Source organism: Pelophylax lessonae (genome assembly GCF_965119305.1).
Source record: "Pelophylax lessonae genome assembly, chromosome: 5".
NCBI classification, from domain to species: Eukaryota; Metazoa; Chordata; class Amphibia; order Anura; family Ranidae; genus Pelophylax; species Pelophylax lessonae.
The window spans coordinates 199,125,057-199,147,026 of record NC_138772.1 but is presented as its reverse complement, the minus strand read 5'-3'; the positions used below and the strand labels follow the sequence as shown (position 1 = coordinate 199,147,026).

General features: G+C 41.9%; 1 protein-coding gene across 2 annotated transcripts in view; it reads right to left on the bottom strand.

The window, feature by feature from the left end:
• The window catches only part of ELMO1 (engulfment and cell motility 1), a 604,300-nt gene that overhangs the window by 471,473 nt on the left and 110,857 nt on the right, over positions 1-21,970 (bottom strand). For both annotated transcript variants that reach the window (XM_082257836.1, XM_082257837.1), the window contains exon 4: positions 10,215-10,290. In XM_082257836.1, the coding sequence (XP_082113962.1) occupies positions 10,215-10,290 (76 nt within the window). The remainder of the gene's footprint in view (positions 1-10,214; positions 10,291-21,970) is intronic.

The window sequence follows — 21,970 nt, the reverse complement described above, 5'->3', positions numbered from 1 at the left end:
AAATGTGTTCAATACCTAACGGGCTTATTGAGACTCAACATAAATATGCAAATATATGTAAATGTAGGTATAAAAATATAAAAGCATATAAAGATAGTATTAATAAATTATGGTGATAAGGGAGTTAGTGTGCAAAGGTGCTAAAAAATAAATATAGTGCACTAATCAAACTAAATAAGGTGCATTCCGAATAGTCATAACCATCTATTCAATAAAGTGCAACTGCATACTCATAAGCAATGAAAATAAATAAGTGGGTGAACTATGTGCATCCCACACTGGTGACAATATAAACACTAGTAAATAAATAAGTGCAGCCGTGCAAATAACTATATAAATTATGAAAGTGAGAACCATATAAATTCAAAGGCTCAAAAAGCAGGTTCTGTGTATTTTAAAATTGTCCAAAAATAGTGCAATCAGAGCTGGTACAGAAATCATAAAGTTCTATAGTCCATATAAGGATGGAGTAAGGTGCTCTTTTTTTCTATGAAGCCGGGAGTGCAGTGAGTGATTGGAAGATAGGGTGCTCCCCCTCTCCTGGGGGTGAGTGGTAATAGGAAGGATAGGACGGAACCAGATTGCCGGTGTATGGGAGCGATCCCTGTTATCGACCTGCCATTTACCCCTGTAGGGGTACGGACATCCGGTAAGCACAGGACCCCAGGAGAGGGGGAGCACCCTATCTTCCAACCACTCACTGCACTCCCGGCTTCATAGAAAAAAAGAGCACCTTACTCCATCCTTATATGGACTATAGAACTTTATGATTTCTGTACCAGCTCTGATTGCACTATTTTTGGACAATTTTAAAATACACAGAACCTGCTTTTTGAGCCTTTGAATTTATATGGTTCTCACTTTCATAATTTATATAGTTATTTGCACGGCTGCACTTATTTATTTACTAGTGTTTATATTGTCACCAGTGTGGGATGCACATAGTTCACCCACTTATTTATTTTCATTGCTTATGAGTATGCAGTTGCACTTTATTGAATAGATGGTTATGACTATTCGGAATGCACCTTATTTAGTTTGATTAGTGCACTATATTTATTTTTTAGCACCTTTGCACACTAACTCCCTTATCACCATAATTTATTAATACTATCTTTATATGCTTTTATATTTTTATACCTACATTTACATATATTTGCATATTTATGTTGAGTCTCAATAAGCCCGTTAGGTATTGAACACATTTATTTATTTATTGATTTGGTATCAGCACATAGTGTTAATTTTACACACATATTACACACCCATTGTGTTTTTATATCCTATTACTTATATAGTTCTCATTCCCACATACATTTTATGTGCATTTGCATGTGTTGAACTTGGTCTTGAACTATAGGAGCCTAACCCAGATTTCCCATTAACCTACTTTCCTGGCAGCGCCAATCACTTCCCTTTTAGAGGAATAATATGGTTGTCAAATTTGCTGAACTGTGAAGTGATGGGCTATACCAATTTTACCGTATTATTTTTTATACTTTAAACTTTAAACTTTAAGCTATATTTTGTACCGTTTCCCTCATGTGACTCATCTTATAGGCCTTCTAAAGGGTTAAAAATACTTTAGCCAAACTTTTAAATGTTTCTTCTAGTTGGTTTATAGTTTTCTGGATACGTCTCGTAGGTCGGATCTTCCTTTTTTTTAAATCAAGGGTTTGGTGTACCAGCTTTCACAGTAAATTTATTTTGGCTGGTTTGGTTAAAGCAGTATTAAACCCCAAAACAAAAATGCAGCTTACCAATCATTAGATGTGGTGGCTACATCAGTTTTCTTTTTCTTTTTTTTTTTTTGGCTTTTTGCCCTCTATTATAACCTGGCAATCTGGCCATTTACACCTCCTGTATTAGTGAGACTTAAAGTAGAACTATAGTAAGGTGACCAGATTTTTTTAATTAAATCCGGGGACATTTTTTTATTGACAAATGGTAAACTATTTTCCTCAAATGATATTTGCAGTGTATGTAGTATGTGTTTATGGAATAATTGTAATATGTTATTTCTCACATTTCGTCCATGAGATAAAAAAAACAAAAAGATACCACTTAAAATGTTTTGAGATATGACTAACAAATGTTATGAAGATAAGATAGATAAAAAAAAAGGGCTAAGTAGCGCTGAGGAGCATGCTACATAAAGAATGCAGGGCTCAGCAGTGCACTACAATGGAAGAATGCAGGGCTCAGCTGTGCCTAGCAATGCAGCCTCACCAATGCCCAGCAATGCAGCCTGACCCGTGCCCCCATCCAATGCACAGTGACCAATGCCCCCATCCAATGCACAGTGACCAGTGCCCCCATTAATGCAGAGTGACCAGTGCCGCCATCAATGCAGAGTGACCAGTGCCGCCATCAATGCAGAGTGACCAGTGCCGACATCAATGCAGAGTGACCAGTGCCCCCATCAATGCAGAGTGGCCAGTGCCCCCATCAATGCAGAGTGACCAGTGCCCCATGAATGCAGAGTGACCAGTGTCCCCATCAATGCAGTGTGACCAGTGCCCCCATCCAATGCAGAGTGACCAGTGCTCCCATCCAATGCAGAGTGACCAGTGCCCCCATCCAATGCAGAGTGACCAGTGCCCCCATGCAATGCAGAGTGACCAGTGCCCCCATCCAATGCAGAGTAACAAGTGCATGGGGATTAGAGCGCCGCCTGATTACACAGAGCAGGGTTCTTCTGCTTACCCGGCGCGGGCGCTCTCATACAAATTCCCGCCTCCTATGATAGATGCCACCAGTGTGCTGGCTATCATAGGTAGGAGCCAGTCCAGGAGGCGGGACTTTGTATGACAGCCTCCCCGCCGGGTAAGCAGAAGAACTTTGCTTTTTGTAATCAGGTGGCGCTCTAATCCCCATCTCCCCCTTCCCCTCCGGAGGCAGCCCAAGAGGGAACTGTGGCGCCCCCCTGCTCCAGCTCATGGTGCACCCGCACAGCATCGGCCCTGCAAAGCGGGTACAAAACCGGGGACAGATTCTGGCCGGGGAAGGTGTCCTCAATCCGGGGACGTATAGTCACCCTAAACTATAGGCAAATTTGTTTGTAATTTTTTTTTTTTTGCTATCTGTGTCCCATTGCAGAGATTTCCCTTCACTTCCTGTCCCATAGACAAACAGGAAGTTAGGGGAAAGCTCTGCAAATTAGCAGAATTCCCTGGGAACCCCCAGGCCATCAGAACTAGTGTCCCCCATTGGAAGATTTCCCCACTATTACTTTTGTGGTGACAACCCAAAATTTGAGATTTTCTTTTACTTTCACTTTGAAGAATGATAGTAAACAGGACAAATAGAGGGGGGAAATCTCTTTAACGGAGGCACAGACAGCAATAAAAATCGACAGGTGTTCTAATTCAACTCCACTCTATCAAAAACGAAGGCTCCTTTCACACGGGCTTTCCGATCAGGTCCGTCTGTCAGTCTTTCAAGTGGACCTGATCTGATGCTCCATGCAGCCCTATAGAGCAGCAGATGTCAGCGGTGACATCTCCGCTGACACCTGCTGCTATCCGATCCTGTCTGTGAAATCCAGAGGGATGGAAACCCTATTTTCCATCCGTCTGGAGGATAGGATTGAATGAAAACGGACAAGCGGGCCATTTTCATCCAATCTCCCATAGAGGGGAGCGGGGATCTGAAAGGTCTGTCTCTGCAAAGTGAGCGGAGACGGACCTGTCATCTGCCTGCTCAGCGGTAATCGGCGGATCGATCCCCACTGAACAAAAAAGAGTCCACTGGGCGGAAAGCCTGTGTGAAAGGACCCTTAAAATAAAAATGTTGCCTTTAGTTATTCTTTAACTCTGGAAGAATAACAAGAGGAGGCACAGCAGACAGCAGCATTGTCAGTCGGGGAACTGTTAAATGTATTACCAGATTAAGAACAACTAACAAATTGAAGCCAAACTCCAGCTCACACTTTATAATCAGTTACAGCAAACTTTTTTTTTTCTTTTGGGATAACGGTTTTGCATGAATCATTTTTTTTTTTATCATTTTAATCACTCCTGCCAGTGTTAAGTGGTTAGTTTAATCCAGGGCTTTTTTTCTCCGAAAATAGGTGCAGGAACTTAGCCATGACCCCCAACCCAATACACATACACCCTCCAAACTGCGTCAAATAGTGGGTGTGGTCACATTTTACTAACAGTAAGAGGGTCATACAGGGGCATTAAATACTAGGAGTGCATAATGTGCAGAGTTTGTAGGGGTTGGTGTGTGTTACAGAGTGCAGAGTTTAGGGGTGTGCTGCAATACAGAATGCAGAGTTCAGGACGCTCTACACACAGAGCTGCCCTCCACAGCTACCTACTTCTGCATACCCCATCCGCATCTCACTTTCCCCCTCTTCAGCTCAGACCTCTGCATGCATGCAACCCCCCTCCACTGCCCCCATCTCCCCCCCCCCCCTCCCTAAAAGCTCCACCATCTTTCACGTGTCTTACTTTTGTTGCTGTATTAAGATTGAGCTTCCATCCAGGTAAAGTAGTACCTCCCCACACACTGTAGGTTGTTCCGCCTCTTTCACTTGCAGGGGGACCATCCAATGGCGGTGTCGGCATCCACAACCCACATTGGGGACCTGCATCTCCCTTGTCCCTATCCTGTACCCAGTAGGAGACCCTGAAGAGATCAGATCTGTAGGAGCCGTTGGGAGACAAACTGTCACTTGTAAACACAAAAGCCATACCTCTGTCTTTACAAGTGATAGTGGTGAGCAGGGAGCAGAGGACCTAAGCCAGAGGTGGTGGAACGGAGTTACTTAGAAAGAGGTTCTGACCCCCAAATTATGGATAATTATGGAAGTAAATGTCAGGACTCAAGGCAATGACTTTAATACATTGGTGGTCAAGGCATTACAGTATGGTCACAGATGCCTATTGCTTATTCATTCTCCCAGCAATTGGAACTCTCCCCAAAACACATAGCCTAAACTTAACCTAAATAATCAAAGACTAACACAAAATAAAGCCTTACATGAGTATATTTATCTGGTCAGGCAAATGAACAAACTGCACAAAAAAGCAACTGGTTTTACACTGATATCGAACTGGCACAAAAAATGATTAATCCATCAAGATTAAGTTCACAGTGTGGCAAATGATATTCTCGGCACAAAGCTGGTTTCCTGTACAGATTTCACACAGTTAAAGAATAACTGTCAATTTTCTTTTGACTGACACAGCATCTAGCATGAGCTGCACAGTGCTAACATAAGCTGTACAGTGTATGTGAAAATATGTACAGGCATGAGAACATGCATTCACAAAAGGCTCAATCCACAAAAAAACTCACCAAAATGAGGAAATGAAAACAAAATTGTAAAAGTCTAGTGAGATTTTAAAAAGACTGTCTCCTAGTCCTTCTCCTTTTCCCTCAATTTTGGATAACCCCTCCTTTTTCGAGGAGCTCTTACAACTTAACATTTTTATAGCTCACCACTTTGTGGTAGCTGGTTGTTGGCTCACCATAGAGCAGCTAGCAATGAACCCCATACTCGCCAACTTAAACGTCTGGAGCAAAGCCCAACTCCAACACTTTCTTGCTGCCTTACCCCAGCGTTGGCTTTCTCACACAATCTCAATTTGAATTAAATCTCCTCCGGTTGACTTCAAATTTCCTTATGTGCCCAAATGGGGACAAAGGTATGCAAGTCACACTCTTGTCAAAACAAAAATAATACTTCTTTTTACATACAAAAAGCTCTATTTGTTTTAAAAATCAGGAATCTTGTTTAAAAATTCTGACGAGATGATATTACACACCATACAGATTGAATGAAACGTTCCTGCAAATTTCAAAATTTTGCTGGACATGTGGCAAAGCCGTAGGTGATTTATTATATGTTTTTGCTCCTGTGCCAAACTTCACGTTTTCTGGTTCATTGCTCAGAATTTTACAAATGAGGTTCCTTTGGACCCTGGCTTCTTCCTGTTGCATCACCATGACATTCCTATCTCAACTTATTGATGCTCGATGTTTTCACTTCTTCTAATCAAGGCAGCATAAAGCTGTATTTCAGATTTTTGGTAACAATGGCAAATACCCTCTACCAGCATGTGACTGGTAAAAATTAAACACATTTACAAAATGGAAGCAGCCAAATTTTTCTCTTCTCCTTTCACGCCTTTTCCGCTAAAAATAGTTTCTCTTCTCCAAGTATTTCCTTAGGTTTTTTATTCCTGCCCTATCTTATTGTGACCCTTTAATTCTCACTCAACCCCTTCCACCAAAGTCATATTCTACAAAGGGGAATTTGATTATGTGAGGATATCTTCAATAGTACCTTCTACCCCATGATGACTAATGACTGTATAAATATATGTGGTATACTCGAATAACTTACCTTTAATAATAATATTTGACATTTTAAATGTTGATATCCAGCCAGTGGCGTAGCGTGGGTTGTCAGCACCCGGGGCAAGGCAAGTCATTTGCGCCCCCTAACCCGACTTTGAGGTCACAAAAGTGTGAAAGGGGCCTTCAGTAATCAAGGTATAGTGTGCCCCCTTTCAATGCAGAGTGACCAGCGTTCCCCCTTTCAATGCAGAGAGACCAGCGTGCCCCCTTTCAATGCAGAGTGACCAGCGTGCCCCCTTTCAATGTAGAGTGACCAGCGTGCCCCCTTTCCATGCAGAGAGACCAGCGTGCCCCCTTTCCATGCAGAGAGACCAGCGTGCCCCCTTTCCATGCAGAGTGACCAGCGTACCCCCTTTCAATGCAGAGAGACCAGCGTGCCCCCTTTCAATGCAGAATGACCAGCGTGCCCCCTTTCAATGCAGAATGATCAGCGTGAGATGGCATAGGCGAGGCTTGGCTTGCAACGCCACCCCACCCTACACCAATGGACAGGTGAGGCACAGTCCAGCCCCGCCCCGCCATTTTCAGCCATAGGGCACGCTGGACTTATCCCAGCCTAAAGATGGAGGCAGCCACAGACAGTGTGTGAACTGTGTATGTCAGAGTCAGACAGACAGAGTGACACTGCAGATGCGCCCCCCCAGATGTTGCGCCCGGTGCGGCCGGCCTCCCCTGCACCCCCCACGCTACGCCACTGTATCCAGCGGAATATATGTTTACATTACTAAGGCCATGGTATTCATACGTTGGACGGATGCTAATTGATATGTGTATTTGTTGTGCCCATTGGGCCCATGAAAAGCTGTATGCAACATCCATTTTGTTCATGTCTCAGGTCATCTCAGCCATGTTGTCATGTGAAGGTCATAAGCACAATGACCTTTTACTCTTTCCACCTCCTTCCTCCTTTCAGTTCATACAATCCACAACCCTTAGCTGCATGGCAGACATCTTTTATCAATTTCTAAATACATATCTCAGGGCCCATAAAACTGTCAAGCTAGCCTGCTTGAGTGATAAGAGAGTTAACAGTCATTGGGTCATAAATACCTCAGTTGGAATCCGTACAATAATTTTTATTATTATACAGGATTTATATACTGTAGTGCCGACAGTTACGCAGCGCTTTACAACATAAGGGCAGACAGTAAAATTACAATACAATTTAATACAGTAGGAATCAGAGAGTCCTCCTTGTTAGAGCTTACAATCAAGAGATCAAGAGATAACTGTAGGGATGGGCCAAGAGATAACTGTAGGGATGGGTTGTTGGGGAAAATAAATGTGCAGCTCTTGGGTGGTGGCCAGATAAGCTTCTCTGAAGAGATGAGTTTTCAGGGATTGTCTGAAAGTAGACAGAGTAGGAGATAGTCGGACGGACTGGGGTAGAGAGTTCCAGAGGATAGGAGAGGCTCTGAAGAAGTCCTAGAGGCGAGCGTGGGATGAGGCGACAAGGGAACTAAAAAGCAGGAGGTCTTGGGAGGACCTAAGAGAACGAGTTGGTTGTTATTTTGAGACTAGTTTAGTGATGTAGCTGGGGGCCGAGTTGTGGAGGGCTTTGTAAGTTATTGTGTCTTAAATTTAATTTGTTGTGAGCAGAAGCCAGTGGAGAGATTGGCAGAGACGGGGAGCAGACACTGAGTGGTTTGTAAGGTGGATGAGCCTGGAACCAGCATTCATGAGGGACTAAAGTGGGGGTAGCCTATTTAAAGGTAAATCAATGAGGAGGGATTTTCAGTAGTCAAGACAAGAGATGACCAGGGAGTGAATTAGAAGCTTTTTGGTGCCATTGGTTAGGAAGGGGCATATCTTGGAGGTGTTGTGGAGGTTTAGGCGGTAAGCTATGAACAGTAATTGAATGTGAGGCCAAAAGCAGAGTTCAGAGTCCAGGACTACACCTAGGACCTTGGCATGGGGGGATGAGTTGATAGTTAAAGCGGTCGCATACTAGCTCATTATGAAATACTTACCTTAAAACGCTGACATGCTCCCTCTGCGTCTCTTCCGTGTTCGGCGGCTCCAGCGCTGTGAGTGGCAGGAGCCGTGATGACGTCACTCGCGCGCATGCGCACGGGAGTCACTTTCCGGCAAGTAGCCGGCAAGGAACTCTGAACGTCCACTGGACCTTCAGAGCGCATGCGCCGCTAGCGTGAGCGGCTGCATTCAGGGCAAATATCTCCTAAACCATGCAGGTTTAGGAGATATTAATTGTACCTACAGGTAAACCTTATTATAGGCTTACCTGTAGGTAAAAGTAAAAAAAAAATTGTATACTTTATAGCTTTAGGCCGTTGATTTTGACAGAGAAATCAGGGGAAGAGGCACAAGGGGGAGGATATATTATAAGCTCAGTTGTGGATAGATGAAGTATGAGGAAGATGTGTGACATCCAGGCTGATATGTCTGTACACATATCGGTCTCTTGGTAGAATCCATCATTACAGAATATTCCATAAGTTCTGCAATCATGAAAACACAGCCAGGATATAGACGTATTTACCTACCTCAAAAATCATTAACCTAGGAGTACCGGGAGCAGAATCTGCCCAATTCCTCTCCTAGGCAAACTGGGCAACTGAGACCTAACATATTTGTAGCCATTTTGAAGTAAATTTCATGCTGGACAATAATATGCATGTTAGTTGACTGTAAACGGTAGGTATTCAGAGATATGAATACCTAAAGAAAACAGTGTCTGGAACCTGGTCAAAAATGTGGTGTCATCCCAGCAACCCTCCTCAGATGAATAATTTGTCAGATGGCCTCTGTCAACACCCCTTTGATACAAGAGAAAAGAGGAAGGCCAACACTTTGTGGGTGCTCTCATGTGCCATTAAGCAACTGAAAACCTGTCGCGTTAGGAGAGCCAATTTACCACCTTGCTCATTGACTGAAATCTGCTGGAACAGGACATTGTAAATATTCTTATTTTCAACTCCTTTTTATATCTTCTCTGTTGCTTTATTTTCTCTTTTTAGTGCTTTGTAACACCCTTTTTTTGTAATTATTTTATTTGCACCACTTTCACCTTTTCAAAAGATGGTTTAATAATGAGAATTGTTAAAATTGTCTTTAAAGCTTTGAAACTAAAAGAATCACTGTCTCTAAAAGATTGGCCAGTCCTTTGTCACGAGTTGGTGAGAAGGACAGGGGTTTGACAAAGGTATCACCCTTTGTATTCATAAATATTTATAAATAAAGAATTGGAAAAAAAAGATACTTTCACTTTGTCACCACTGTCACTCAGAGTGCCCAATATTTTGTGATAGCCCACCCCCACCTTCGTTATACTCTACTTACTAGTGCTCTCTCACTGTTCTGTCTCCACTGAAGCTGGCACATCCAAGATGTTGACTGCTGTTAGATGTTAGAGGCAAGTGGTCATTTTAGGTGCTTGGGCCTAGCATTTGGCTGCTAGATCCAGGTCCTGTCACACTGGAGGAGATCACACGCTCCCTCAAAATTTGGGCTGGTGGAGAGGCCTTTAAAAATACACTGCCGTATTGCCCTGACTGGGTCTTTTTAAAATTAGCTACATAGCTAAAGTTTGCATCCTAATCTTTGTGTTAAATCTTTTTGACTGTAAGCCTATAGTAGTATATGTTTTTAGCAGCTCTTTTTTGTAACATAGCATTCACAACGTCTGTGTTCATTTTAGGTTTACTGGTTGTTTAGGACTGAACTCCACTAAAAGACTCTCCAAACTCTCCTGTACAAAATGATCAGATTGAGTTGCCCATAATAACAGTCGGTATTTCTTCCCATTTTTATCACGTGCAAATAATAATTCTGTTGTGATTGGTTTCTATAGAAAACATACACTTGATTCTGCATATACTTACTTTTTCTGTGATATAGAAGCCAGAACCTTCGGCATACTGAAGTGCCAACTCTTCATGATTCTGAATGATAGACCATCTATAACATTAAAAAAAGGACCCATAAGAAAGGATACACATTAACCCAGATTATGAAGGCTAAGGTATAAAACAAAACAATGAAGAAAAATATCATAAAAGCTTATTTGCATAGAAAAAATAATTTGACCGTGTAAATGTTTCCCTGTCAATGGCAGACTAGTAAACTGTAGTGAGAGACCTAAAAAAAAAAAAAAAACTCCCAGTTGTAAACCTGTACTGTGGTAATGGAATTCTGGAGTACTGGGTGCTCTAAAAGTTCTGTGGGTAGTCTGTAGTTCCTGTTGTTGCAATTTCACACCTCAGTTGCTGTGCTGAGCCAAACAACAACCAATGAACATGCCAACGTATACTATGTGCTATTTCAAAAACAAAACATCAAAAGCACATATGATGAAATCTCTATCAACCATAATTATCACCACTAAAAGCATCATCCCTGAAGACCAACACAACAACCCTTCTATACCTGAGAGGGAAACAAATTCCTTCCTGTGGTATAAGACCTGGGTCTGGTCCTTCAGTAGTTCCAATACTGCACAAGTGTAAATAAAAAGTGCCCCAGGGCATGAACAAGTATTGGTCTGATTAGAATTACAAAAAAAAAAAAAAAAAACAGCTACATTATAGCTATAATACAACCAGTATATTACCCTTTCATGACTAAAGGTGCCTAGACAGCCAGACCACAATGATCAGTGGCAGCATGTACAATATCGCTATGACTAATTTGTATACATAAATACATTTTAGATAATTAAAGGCTTTTATTTGAAACTCTATTTTGTTAAAAACCATACTGTTTTTTTTTTTTTCATTATTATTCTAGGCCTGCTCACAAATGTACAAAAATGTATATACAATTCTTTTACTCAATCTATTTTTTATAAAATTGTTCATCACAATACTGTATGATACAAAAAAGAAAAGGAAAATAAAAGAAGGAGAACACATAGAACACATCAACCAATCAGCATTCTTGTTTTAGACTCCTTAACTAATTACATATATATATATATATATGGGTTAATTTTCTTTCCATCTAGTCAAAAGTATTGGGGAGCCTGCATTTACACGCTCATGAACTTTAATGACTTCCCAGTCTTACGCCTCATACACACGCAACGATTATCGGCCGACTGATCGGCCGACTTTTGTCCAGTGTTGTTGTGTTGGTTGGAATGTGCCTAGACTGCACACGAATTTTCTCGGCCAACAAAAATCTACTTCAGAAGTGATGTCATGTGATGGTTTACTTTCCGTGTGTTTTTTCATCTCTGAGCATGCCCAGACTTGCTCATCAGATTTTTGTCTGCCGAAATCTGTACTGACTGACGGAAAATCAGACGGCCAACAAAAATTTTATAGCCTGCACACCAGATTTTTTTCGGCCGAAAAGTCGGAGTCGGTTGTCGGAAACATCATACTAACAAGCCGAAAATCAGCCGATCGGACGTTGGCCGAAAATTCCCGGCCAATAATCGATGCGTGTGTACGAGGCTTTAGTCTGTAGGGTTCAATATTGAGTTGGTCTACACTTTGCAGCTATAAAAGTTTCAACTCTTCTGGGAAGGCTGTCCACAAGGTTTAGGAGTGTGTCTATAGGAATTTTATACCATTCATCCAGAAGCACATTGGTGATGTCAGGCACTGATGTTGGACCAGAAGGCCAGGCTTGCAGTCTCCACTCTAGCTCACCCCTATATATATATATATATATATATATATATGTATGTATAATTAGTTAAGGAGTCAGAAACAAGAATGTTGATTGGTTTTAATGTGTTCTATGTGTTCTGTCCCATAGGTGTTCTATCGGGTTAAGATCAGGACTCTGTGGAGGCAAGTCAAGTTCCTCCACCACAAACTCACTCATCCATGTCTTTTATGAATCTTGCTTTGTGCACTGGTCCAAATCATTTGGTGAAGGAGGGATTTTGGTGTGGGGTTGTTTTTCAGGGGTTTGGCTTTGCTCGCTAGTTGCTGTAAAGGGAACTCTTAAGGCGTCAGCATACCAATACATTTTGGACAACTTTGTGAGAACAGTTTGGGGATGGCCCCTTCCTGTTCCAACATGACTGTGCACCAGTGCACAAAGCAAGGTCCATAAGGACATAGATGAGCAAGTTTTGGGTGGAGGAACTTGACAGGCCTGCACAGAGTCCTGACTTCAAACCGACAAAACACCTTTGGGATGAATTAGAGTGGAGTCTAGTTCCAAGGGTAGCTACGGCACTCTATGCGTGATGTAAATGCCCAGTTGCTCACCCACAAAGAAATCTATACAAATCCAAAGCTAGTTTAGAGGCACTTACGGGTCTTGCAGAAGAGGAACATCAAAAACTGCAGTGTTTCGATTAAGCTTAGTCCATCTACCTCAAGTTTTGAGTTTAGAGTGCCTCTAAACCAGATCTGGATATATAAATTGTGACGAGACCCTTGCTCGCTCGCTTCCGCTCTCCCGACACTCCTCTATCTCTAGTGAGTCAGCTTGCAGATCGCAACGTCTGATGGTTCGGTCAACCAAGGATCCGGGATCCGAACTACAGCTATGTGCCGTCCGGAATCCATTAGAACAAACACCAAGCAAGCTGTATGTAAGTTCAAACAGGAAGACCATTTATTGGAAGAACACAGCACACTTTTATACAGAATTTGGAACATCCTGCCCCCAACAACCGCCCTCCCATTGGTCAATTGCAAAGTACCTGCAGTCCCCATTCAGGTCCTCTTTAGCCATGCAAATGAGGACTTGAAAATGAGTCAACAGGGATTGGTCAGATAGCTTGACCAGAAGGACTGCCATGTGCAAGTAGACAGAAGCCCCAGGGGGCAATCAATGTACACAATAGTCAGACACAGAACAATGGTTCCCTAACGAGCCCTCAATACACATTACTCTGAGTGTCAATACATCCCTTAGCAGACAACAGGCAAGTTCATTAGCACACCTGACAATAGGTGAATGGAGAGCCACCTCAGACAGTTCGTCTCCTCAGAGCTTCCTGGAATGACCATATTAGGAGTGCACTTCCCGTGCCTTACAGTTTACAGGAATAAGGTTTAGCTTCCAGGATAGAGGCAAGACTCCATTAGCCACATGGTTAAAGAAACACAAAAAGACACAAAATGCATAACTCCCAGGCTACTGAACAGAACCCCCACATTCAACCCATCCCCAGATAGCCTGGATCTGAGCGCTCAACATATCCAAACCGCGCTCAGATGCCACAAACACAGTCAAATCGCCATGGGGTTTACGTTTAGCACGGGCTGATGCGAGGGTCCATAGTCACCTTGCAGGAGGCGAGCAACCAGGCTTCTCCAATGCCCAGTGGCGAGATTGGTCTCGTCACATAAATATACGCTGCTCAAAAAAAATTAAGGCACACTTTTTAATCAGAGTATAATCAAGTCAATTAATCTCCTGGGATATTAGTCTGGTCAGTTAAGTAGCAGAGGGGGTTTTTAATCAGTTTCAGCTGCCCTGGTGTTAATGAAATTAACAACCGGTGCACTAGATGGGCAACAATGAGATTATCTCCAAAACAGGAATGGTTTTACAGGTGAAGGCCACTAACATTTTTTCCCTACTCATCTTTTCTAACTGTTTTTCACTAGTTTTACATTTGGCTAGGGTCAGTGTCACTACTGGTAGCATGAGGCAAAACCTGGGCCCTTAAGATGTTGCACAAGCAGTCCAACTCCCTCAGGATGGCAAATCAATATGTGCCATTGCCAGAAGATTTGCAGAGTCTCAAGAGCATGGAGGAGATTCCAGGAGACAGGCAGGTACTCTAGGAGAGTTGGATAGGGTCATAGAAGGCCCTTAACCCATCAGCAGGACCAGTATCTGCTTCTTTGTGCAAGGAGGAACAGGATGAGCACTGCCAGAGCCCTACAAAATGACCTCCAGCAGGCCACTGGTGTGAATGTCTCTGACCAACCAATCAGAAACAGACATGGGTAGCCTGAGAGCCCGAAATTTTCTAGTGGGCCCTGTGCTCAGTGCCTGGCACCGTGGAGCTCGATTGGCATTTGCCATTGAACACCAGAATTGGCAGGACTGTCATGGACGCCCTGTGCTTTTCAGATGAGAGCAGGTTCACCCTGAGCAAATTTGATAGACATGAAAGGATCTGGAGAAGCCATGGAGAATGTTATGCTGCCTGACACATCGTTCAGCATGACCGGTTTGCTGGTGGGTCAGTGATGGTCTAGGGAGGCATATCTATGGAGGGATGCACAAACCTCTACAGGCAAGACAATGGCACCCTGACTGCAATTAGGTATCGGGATGAAATCTTTGGACCCATTGTCAGACCCTACGCTGGTGCAGTGGGTCTTGGGTTCCTCCTGGTGCACGACAATGCCTGGCCTATGTGACGAGAGTATGCAGCCAGTTCCTGAGGAGGAAGGAATTGATATCACTGAATGGACCCCACGCTCATCTGACCTAAATCCAATAAAACACCTCTGGGACATTATGTTTTGGGTCATCCGATGCCGCCAGGTTGCACCTCAGTTTGTTTAGGAGCTCAGTGATGCCGTGGTCCAGATCGTGGAGAAAATACCCCAGGACACCATCCATCATCTTATTAGGAGCATGCTCCGATGTTGTCGGGCACACATACAAGCACGTGGGGGCCATACAAACTACGCAGTACCATTTTGAGTTAGCTGCAATGAAATTTCAGCAAAATGAACTAGCCTACGGCTTCATTTTTTCACTTTTATTTTCAGGGTGTCTTTGAATTCAGCCCTTTGTAGGTTGATAATTTTAATTTCCATCAACTGATTTGACATCCTTTTATTCCTAACACATTACCCAGTCCATATTAGCATGGGTGAAGAAGCCCTTACTTTATTTCAGGCTACCTACAAATCTCGCTTTGAGACCTACAAACCTAATAATTTAAAAATGCACATCAAGGTCTTAAAATCATTGGTTTCCATAAATTGCATATACAGAGTTTATTGCTTCTTTTTAATAATATAACTGTATTTGACAATTACACTGACAAATAAATGACACTGCCGATCCCATTGCAGTTTGAAAATAGATTATATGCTATGGGCAAAAATGTTAAATACTGTTCTAGATTTTAAAAATGACTACCGTATATACAGCATAGATTTGTAATTTATTAGCACTTCACATACGTAATAGTGAACACACGTGCAAGCAAAAAGCAGTGCATTATTCATCTAATTGATGGTAGGTTTGCCAATATGTGCAATCCTTTGGATACAATCATCTATCTCTTTTACTGGATGTGTTTTACTTTACAGTTAAATTACGGTTAGGTTTTACAGGGATAACTTACAAAGCTTCTTTGTGTTTATGTGGTCTTTGGAGACATCTAGTTCCTTACACTGTTTTAAAAGTAAGTTTATATCTGCAAATGAAGTACTTTTTGGGAATGTTTCACGTTACAGGAAAGAACTAATGAAAGGAATGCTCTAATGTCCACTTCATTACCAAGCTGTTCAAGTTACAGAATTTCCAAAAAAAGGTTTAAAAAAAAAATAAAAAAAAAAAAAAAAAAAGCTTTTGACCACATGTATTTTTTTTTTTTTACTGCCAAAGTAATATGTTCTGCCTGTTATCAGTAATATTATAACAATAATATAAGGTTCAATTCCATTTTGTTAAACTTTGTCACAAAAAAACACACTGGAGTACTGTATTTTGATAAAGTCATTGATCCTTACAACCAGAATATTGCTGCCCTGTCATCAAGTTCCCTGTGCTGAGGGGGGATAATGAACTTATTTTAAATTTTGCAGCTCCATTGACAGCTCCCAGCTCTGAGAACAGGCAGCTGTTATTAGAAGAGAAGCCCTTTCTGTAGTTCATGATCGCGTGATCAGTATTATAAGCCAACCAAAATTGTATAGAATGTTTATATACACCTTGGGACGGCGCCAATCATAACGTGCAATGCAACCTAATGAGTAACAGCAGCCCCTTTACATGTGGTAAAAACACAGATCAATAAGGCAAAAAAATGAAAGTAGGAGCTGTTATGCAATATTATTAAAAAAATCAATATTCCTCACCATTTATGTGAGTGTGCTCTTAAATGTCCCTAGCTTCTGTGGATAAGCATTTGATGTCACTTCCGGGAGCAGTGGAACTCCCACAAGCTGAGGAGCTGTGGCCTACGGCAAGGGAGAGTGAGTTCCCGTTATACCCCACAGTGGCCTAAGGGCATTCATTTGTCTATAGAGCAGGTGCCAGTCAGGGAACTTTTTAACGTACGGGCAACAGTGGCAGCTGGTGCGTTGGGAGCGCAGGGGCTGCCGCCCCCCCCCTATCCATGCGTCCGGCCCCCTAATCTACATGCGGGGCGCCGGATGCATGGAGTTCAATGGGGTTTTTTTTCTGAACACCTGATTAGAGCCAGAGGCTCTAATAGGCTTCAGAAAAGGGTGGGCCCGGGGCGCAGAGCACTGCGCCCTAGCCCACCCATTTGTGTGACAATAGGAAATTAAAATTCGCTATTGTCACACGGATCCTCCTCCTGGCCAATCAGGAAGCGGGTCCGAGACCAGTTTCCTGATTGGCCGAAAGGCGAACCCATGCCATTGGCCAAGGATGAGGAGGAGGCGGGAGGACGAGGTGGGAGGACTCGAGGAGATGCGGGGGACTGAGGAGGAGCCACCGCTGCAAATCAGGTAAGTGCACTGGTCACTCTGCATTGAAGGGGGCAGGATGATGTCTCTGCATTGAAGGGGGACACGCTGGTCACTCTGCATTGAAGGGGGCACGCTGGTCACTCTGCATTGAAGGGGGCACGCTGGTCACTCTGCATTGAAGGGGGCACACTGGTCACTCTGCATTGAAGGGGGCACACCTTGATTACTGAAGGCCCCTTTCACACTTTTGTGATCTCAAAGTCACGCAATTTTTTACCGCGTTTTTTTGCCGCAAAGCAATGCCTATTACATTTTTCTGTTTGCGCCTGTTATGTAGAGCAATATTTAGTTGCATTTAATAGCACACTCACATGAATGGTAAAGAATATTGATTTTTGTATAATTACTGTATAGAATGTTTATCACTGTAACAGACCTTTCCATTTTTATCTGGTGCAGCTGTGCATAGTACCCCATCAGCTTCAAACTTCAACTTGTTCAATTAAAGTGTCACTAAAGCCACATCATAAAAAAACTCTCAAACGCTGTATTACATGCCGTTTATACTCACCATCGGTTAGTCTTCAGTATTTTGCAAAAAAAACGGGTTGATCCTGGTGTCATCTATCTTCCCCTTCCCTCCAAGTCCCAAATGCGGCTAGGGATTCTGCAGAGCAGTGTTGGCAGCTCTGCACACGCTCAGTTTTGAGTAAGATTCTATACTGAGCATTTTCTCCCTATCGCATCTGAGCAGCCAATGTGACTATAGAGTCACACATGTGGGCATATACACAGCGGTAAATGACATCCACCCCCTCCATCCCTCTTCTCCATGCCCACTAACTAGCTTAGCACAATGGGGGCAGGATATTAGATGTAGATTGATGGAGGCTTTATTTCCCTCTTATTCTAAAACACAGGCTGGAGGAGTGTGATATAGCCTGTGACTGGCAGAAATCCACCCACACCATGTTAGTTGTTAAAAAAAATAATAAAGATTTTATTTTAAATATATATTTGTATGACAATATAAAACAGTTTATTGATATTAATTATTGTTTTATGCTGAATACTAAATGCTGTTTTTTGTTTCATTTTTAACATGTGACCAGCAGCAGAGGACTAGAAGCTCCTCCTGCTTATGTTTCCCTGCAGACAGGCTGATAAAGATATGGATCATGTGACATATGTATATTGATTAGGAAAAAGGTACTTAATTTGTTTTTTTGTTTTTTTAATTTAAAAAATTACAGTGCCATCGTTCACATATAGAAAAGGAAGGGATGCTGTAAATTAAACAGTGTGTGTTTAGTATCATCATAATGTAATGAAGGGGGTGTGCTATTCTAAATATAATAAGGAATGCATTGAAAGCTGGGTAAGATATGGGTGTTTAGTATCTTTAAGTTCAGTCTGGTTTAGTAGCTTATTCAATCACGGGGAAGACTGCTGACTTGACAGTTGTGCAGAAGACAGTCATTGGCACCCTCCACAAGGAAGTGCACAAAGGAATTGTTGGGAGTCCAATCCGGTCGATATAGGAGGAGGTGGACAAATGTGATTAGTTTCTTCCTGCTACTAACCTATCCACATTCTGGGCGCGTTTGACCCTGTGGGGTCTATCAAGTTGGTAAGAGTACCTTGTGATTTTGTTCGGTGGTGGACTTTCCTGCTTGCACCCCTCCGTTTTCTGGGATTTATGTGGACTCCATTATTGCACTTGGGATTCGTTCATTCTTTTATTGTCAACCTATTTTTATATTTGGATTAGCGCGACACCATTTCCTACCATTTCACTGAATATACAGTTTTATTGTCTTTTTGTGTCAGCTGCTTTTCCTTTAAAGGATTACACCGTTTGTTATACTATTTATATGATTATAGCGCAGTAATCTTACTTTATATATCTTTAAGTTTGCCAAAAAAAAACCCCGAAAGGTGATGGTTTCTATGCAGAGCTGCACCAGATTTTGCACTCTCAAGTTTTAATAAACCAACCTTTATGTGTGCCCTATGAAAACATTTGACACTAGGATGGAGCTGCTGCTGATACTTTGTGGTGCCTGATCATAGTACCATCAATCATCGTGGTCACATGGAAGACTGCAGCTGTACAACAGTTTCTGTTATGGAGAGAAAAGGAGTTCTAAAAGCTGTGCCTAGCCTTCTCCTTTTTTTGGTCCTCAACCAAGTCTCCCAATCAAGGTCACTTACTGGACAACCAAGAGCATGGTGTTGCAAACTATAAAGGGAAAGATTGCTTTGACAGACAGAGGTACTGTACAGAGTAAAAACATTTTTTTTTAAATTTGTGTTAACAATGTAATAAAATGGTGTCCCTAGCTCTAATCTTCCTTAGGGCAACCATGGCCAAGCAAATGCCTTAACGAGACAGCTACCCATCATCCAACTATTCCTTCACTGTCTGTTCTCACCTAAATCCTCTTCCCTATCCAGCCAGTAGATAAGATGTAGACAGCATATAGTAAAAAAAGTTGTTCCCTTTCCTTGACACTCAACTATATTGGAAAAAACCTCCCCACGCAATAAAAAATCTCTTAGCAACTGGAAGCACTTGCATGGTTTAACTACCATAAGTGATACTTGAATTTTTACAGAATTCTGGAACTGCATGGACAGCTTTAGACATAGGCAGGCAGATATCTTAAAAAACAGGAGGCAATGGATTATACGCAACATAAGAATTTAGTGTTGCTTTTTGTTATCTATACATAGCTGAATAGTTATCAAGTGAAACACTATTATTTATGGATTTCTGGTTCAATATATCCAAACCTGAGATGTTTTGATAATTATTTTGTCTCTTTTATTTTAACATTCCTTGTACTGTATAATTGTCTGTTTTAAAAATGTTAGCATAGGTGACAATATTTTTCTTTTGTATGACTATTTTTTCTCAATAAACTTGATTTTGAAAGTTAAAAAAACAAAAACAAACATAGGAGGCATTTGCTTTTCCTCAAACCCATTACTGCTCTCTGACCTGCTGCTTTCTCCTCTAAAACTAACAGGTATAAGTTGATCATGCACAGAGTAATTCAAATATACTTAGGACCATAAAAGCAAGAAAACTGGTGAGTAATAAAGAGTCTACTACTAAAAGGCAGACAATCTAAAGCTGGTTATACATGGATCGAAATTCAGCTCAACCAGCCAAATTATGATCCATCGTCTTTGGCCATTCCCATTGGAGAGGAGCCCACTGTTATTGAACAAAGCAGGAAGATCATATAAATATCAGCTGCCCATGCAGGGGTTCATCCAAATCAACATGAATAGTCAGCTAAAAATGCAGAGCCACATGGCTCCCTTGTCAGCAGCACCGCTGTTCTTCTTACCAGTCCCTCTGACTGTGTCACCCAGCTCTTCTGGTTCACTTGGCTCCCTTAGCATTTAGTCACAGTGCTCTGCTGCACAGCCCACTCCTGGCATCTGGATAAGGGTTCTCCTGACTCCTGGGATGAGAACTCATCTCCTGGCTGGGGCAACTCTGACCCCTGGTCGAGACCTCCTGTCTCCAGTATGAGAGCTGTCTCCATACTGGAAGCTCTGAGCTATCCTCAGGCTTGAGTATATAATGACCCTGCACACTGAATAAAACCTGGACACAAGATTGAAGGTTCCCTCCCATCCAAGACACTTTAGAACCTTCAAGCTCCAGGCCCCAATCCAGGACTACTAAATTCAGAGAAAACCAAAAACACAACTTTCCCTGCTCAGAAACAATAGTCTGGGACTTTGCATAAGGCCTTAATGCTAATCATGTGTAATTTTCTCCTACATTTCCACAATTGCAGGGCCTCACACTGTCTCTAACTATATTATATATATCACACACACACTATATTCTGAAAAGTATGGGATGTCCGCTTTTACACACATATGAACTTTAATGGCATCCCAGTCTTAGTCCATAGGGTTCAATATTGAGTTGGCCCACTGTTTGCAGCTATAACAGCTTCAACTCTTCTCGGAAGGCTGTCCACAAGGTTTAGGAGTGCATCTATGGGAATGTTTGACCATTCTTCCAGAAGCGCATTTGTGATGTCAGGCACTGACGTTGGACGAGAAGACCTAACTCGCAGTCTCCACTCTAGTTCATCCCAAATGTGTTCTATTGGGTTGAAGTCAGGCCAGTCAATTTCCTCCACCCCAAACTCGCTCATCCATGTCTTTATGGACCTTGCTTTGTGCACTGGTCCAAATCATTTGGTGGAGGGGGGATTAAGGTTAGGGTTGTTTTTCAGGGGTTGGGCATGGGCTGTATATGCATTAACCAGTTATGGACCCAGGATGTAGCTCATACATTCTAGAGTCCTTACCCCTTGGGGACATATCCATAGGTGTAGCTACCAGGAAAAGCCATCAGTGTAACAAATGAGGACCTGATCTGTGCATCAAAACTGCTGTTAGCAACGTTTTCAGTACTGATCAAATAAAAAAACAGTTATTAAGCCATTAGTGCTTGTTAAAAAATGACCATAATGCCACCATTATGAACAATTTATTATAATGTATCTATTTTATTATTATTATTTTTAACATAAGGAGCTGCTAAAGCAAATATGCAAGCTGAAACGAGCAGTTTAGGATTTTTAACTCCCTATTCTTTTAAATTGCCTTAATTAAATCCTCAGCTAGGTTTTTTTTGTGTTGTATTTTCGTTAAATTGATTTTTGCAGTGTATTCGTAAAAAAAAAAAAAAATCCTTAAAAACATTGCCAATAGCATACTTTGCTGTCATGATAAAAGGGGCAATCACAGAATAAATGTTATGGTTGGTAACCATAGTATTATTAGTTTTTTTTTTTTTATGTTACCACCAAATGAAAGGCTTAATATCAGTTGGGAGGACCGACAGGGTCACCTGCATAGCAAACGGCAGCTAATTCTTGATTACATTTTTATAATTGTATAGCCAGCTTTACCGCTTTTTTTTTTTTTTTTCTACAATGCACATGGAGCCAGTCCTTTCCTGTGCTGAAACAGCCTTTTTTCAATTTCTTGCAATATTAACC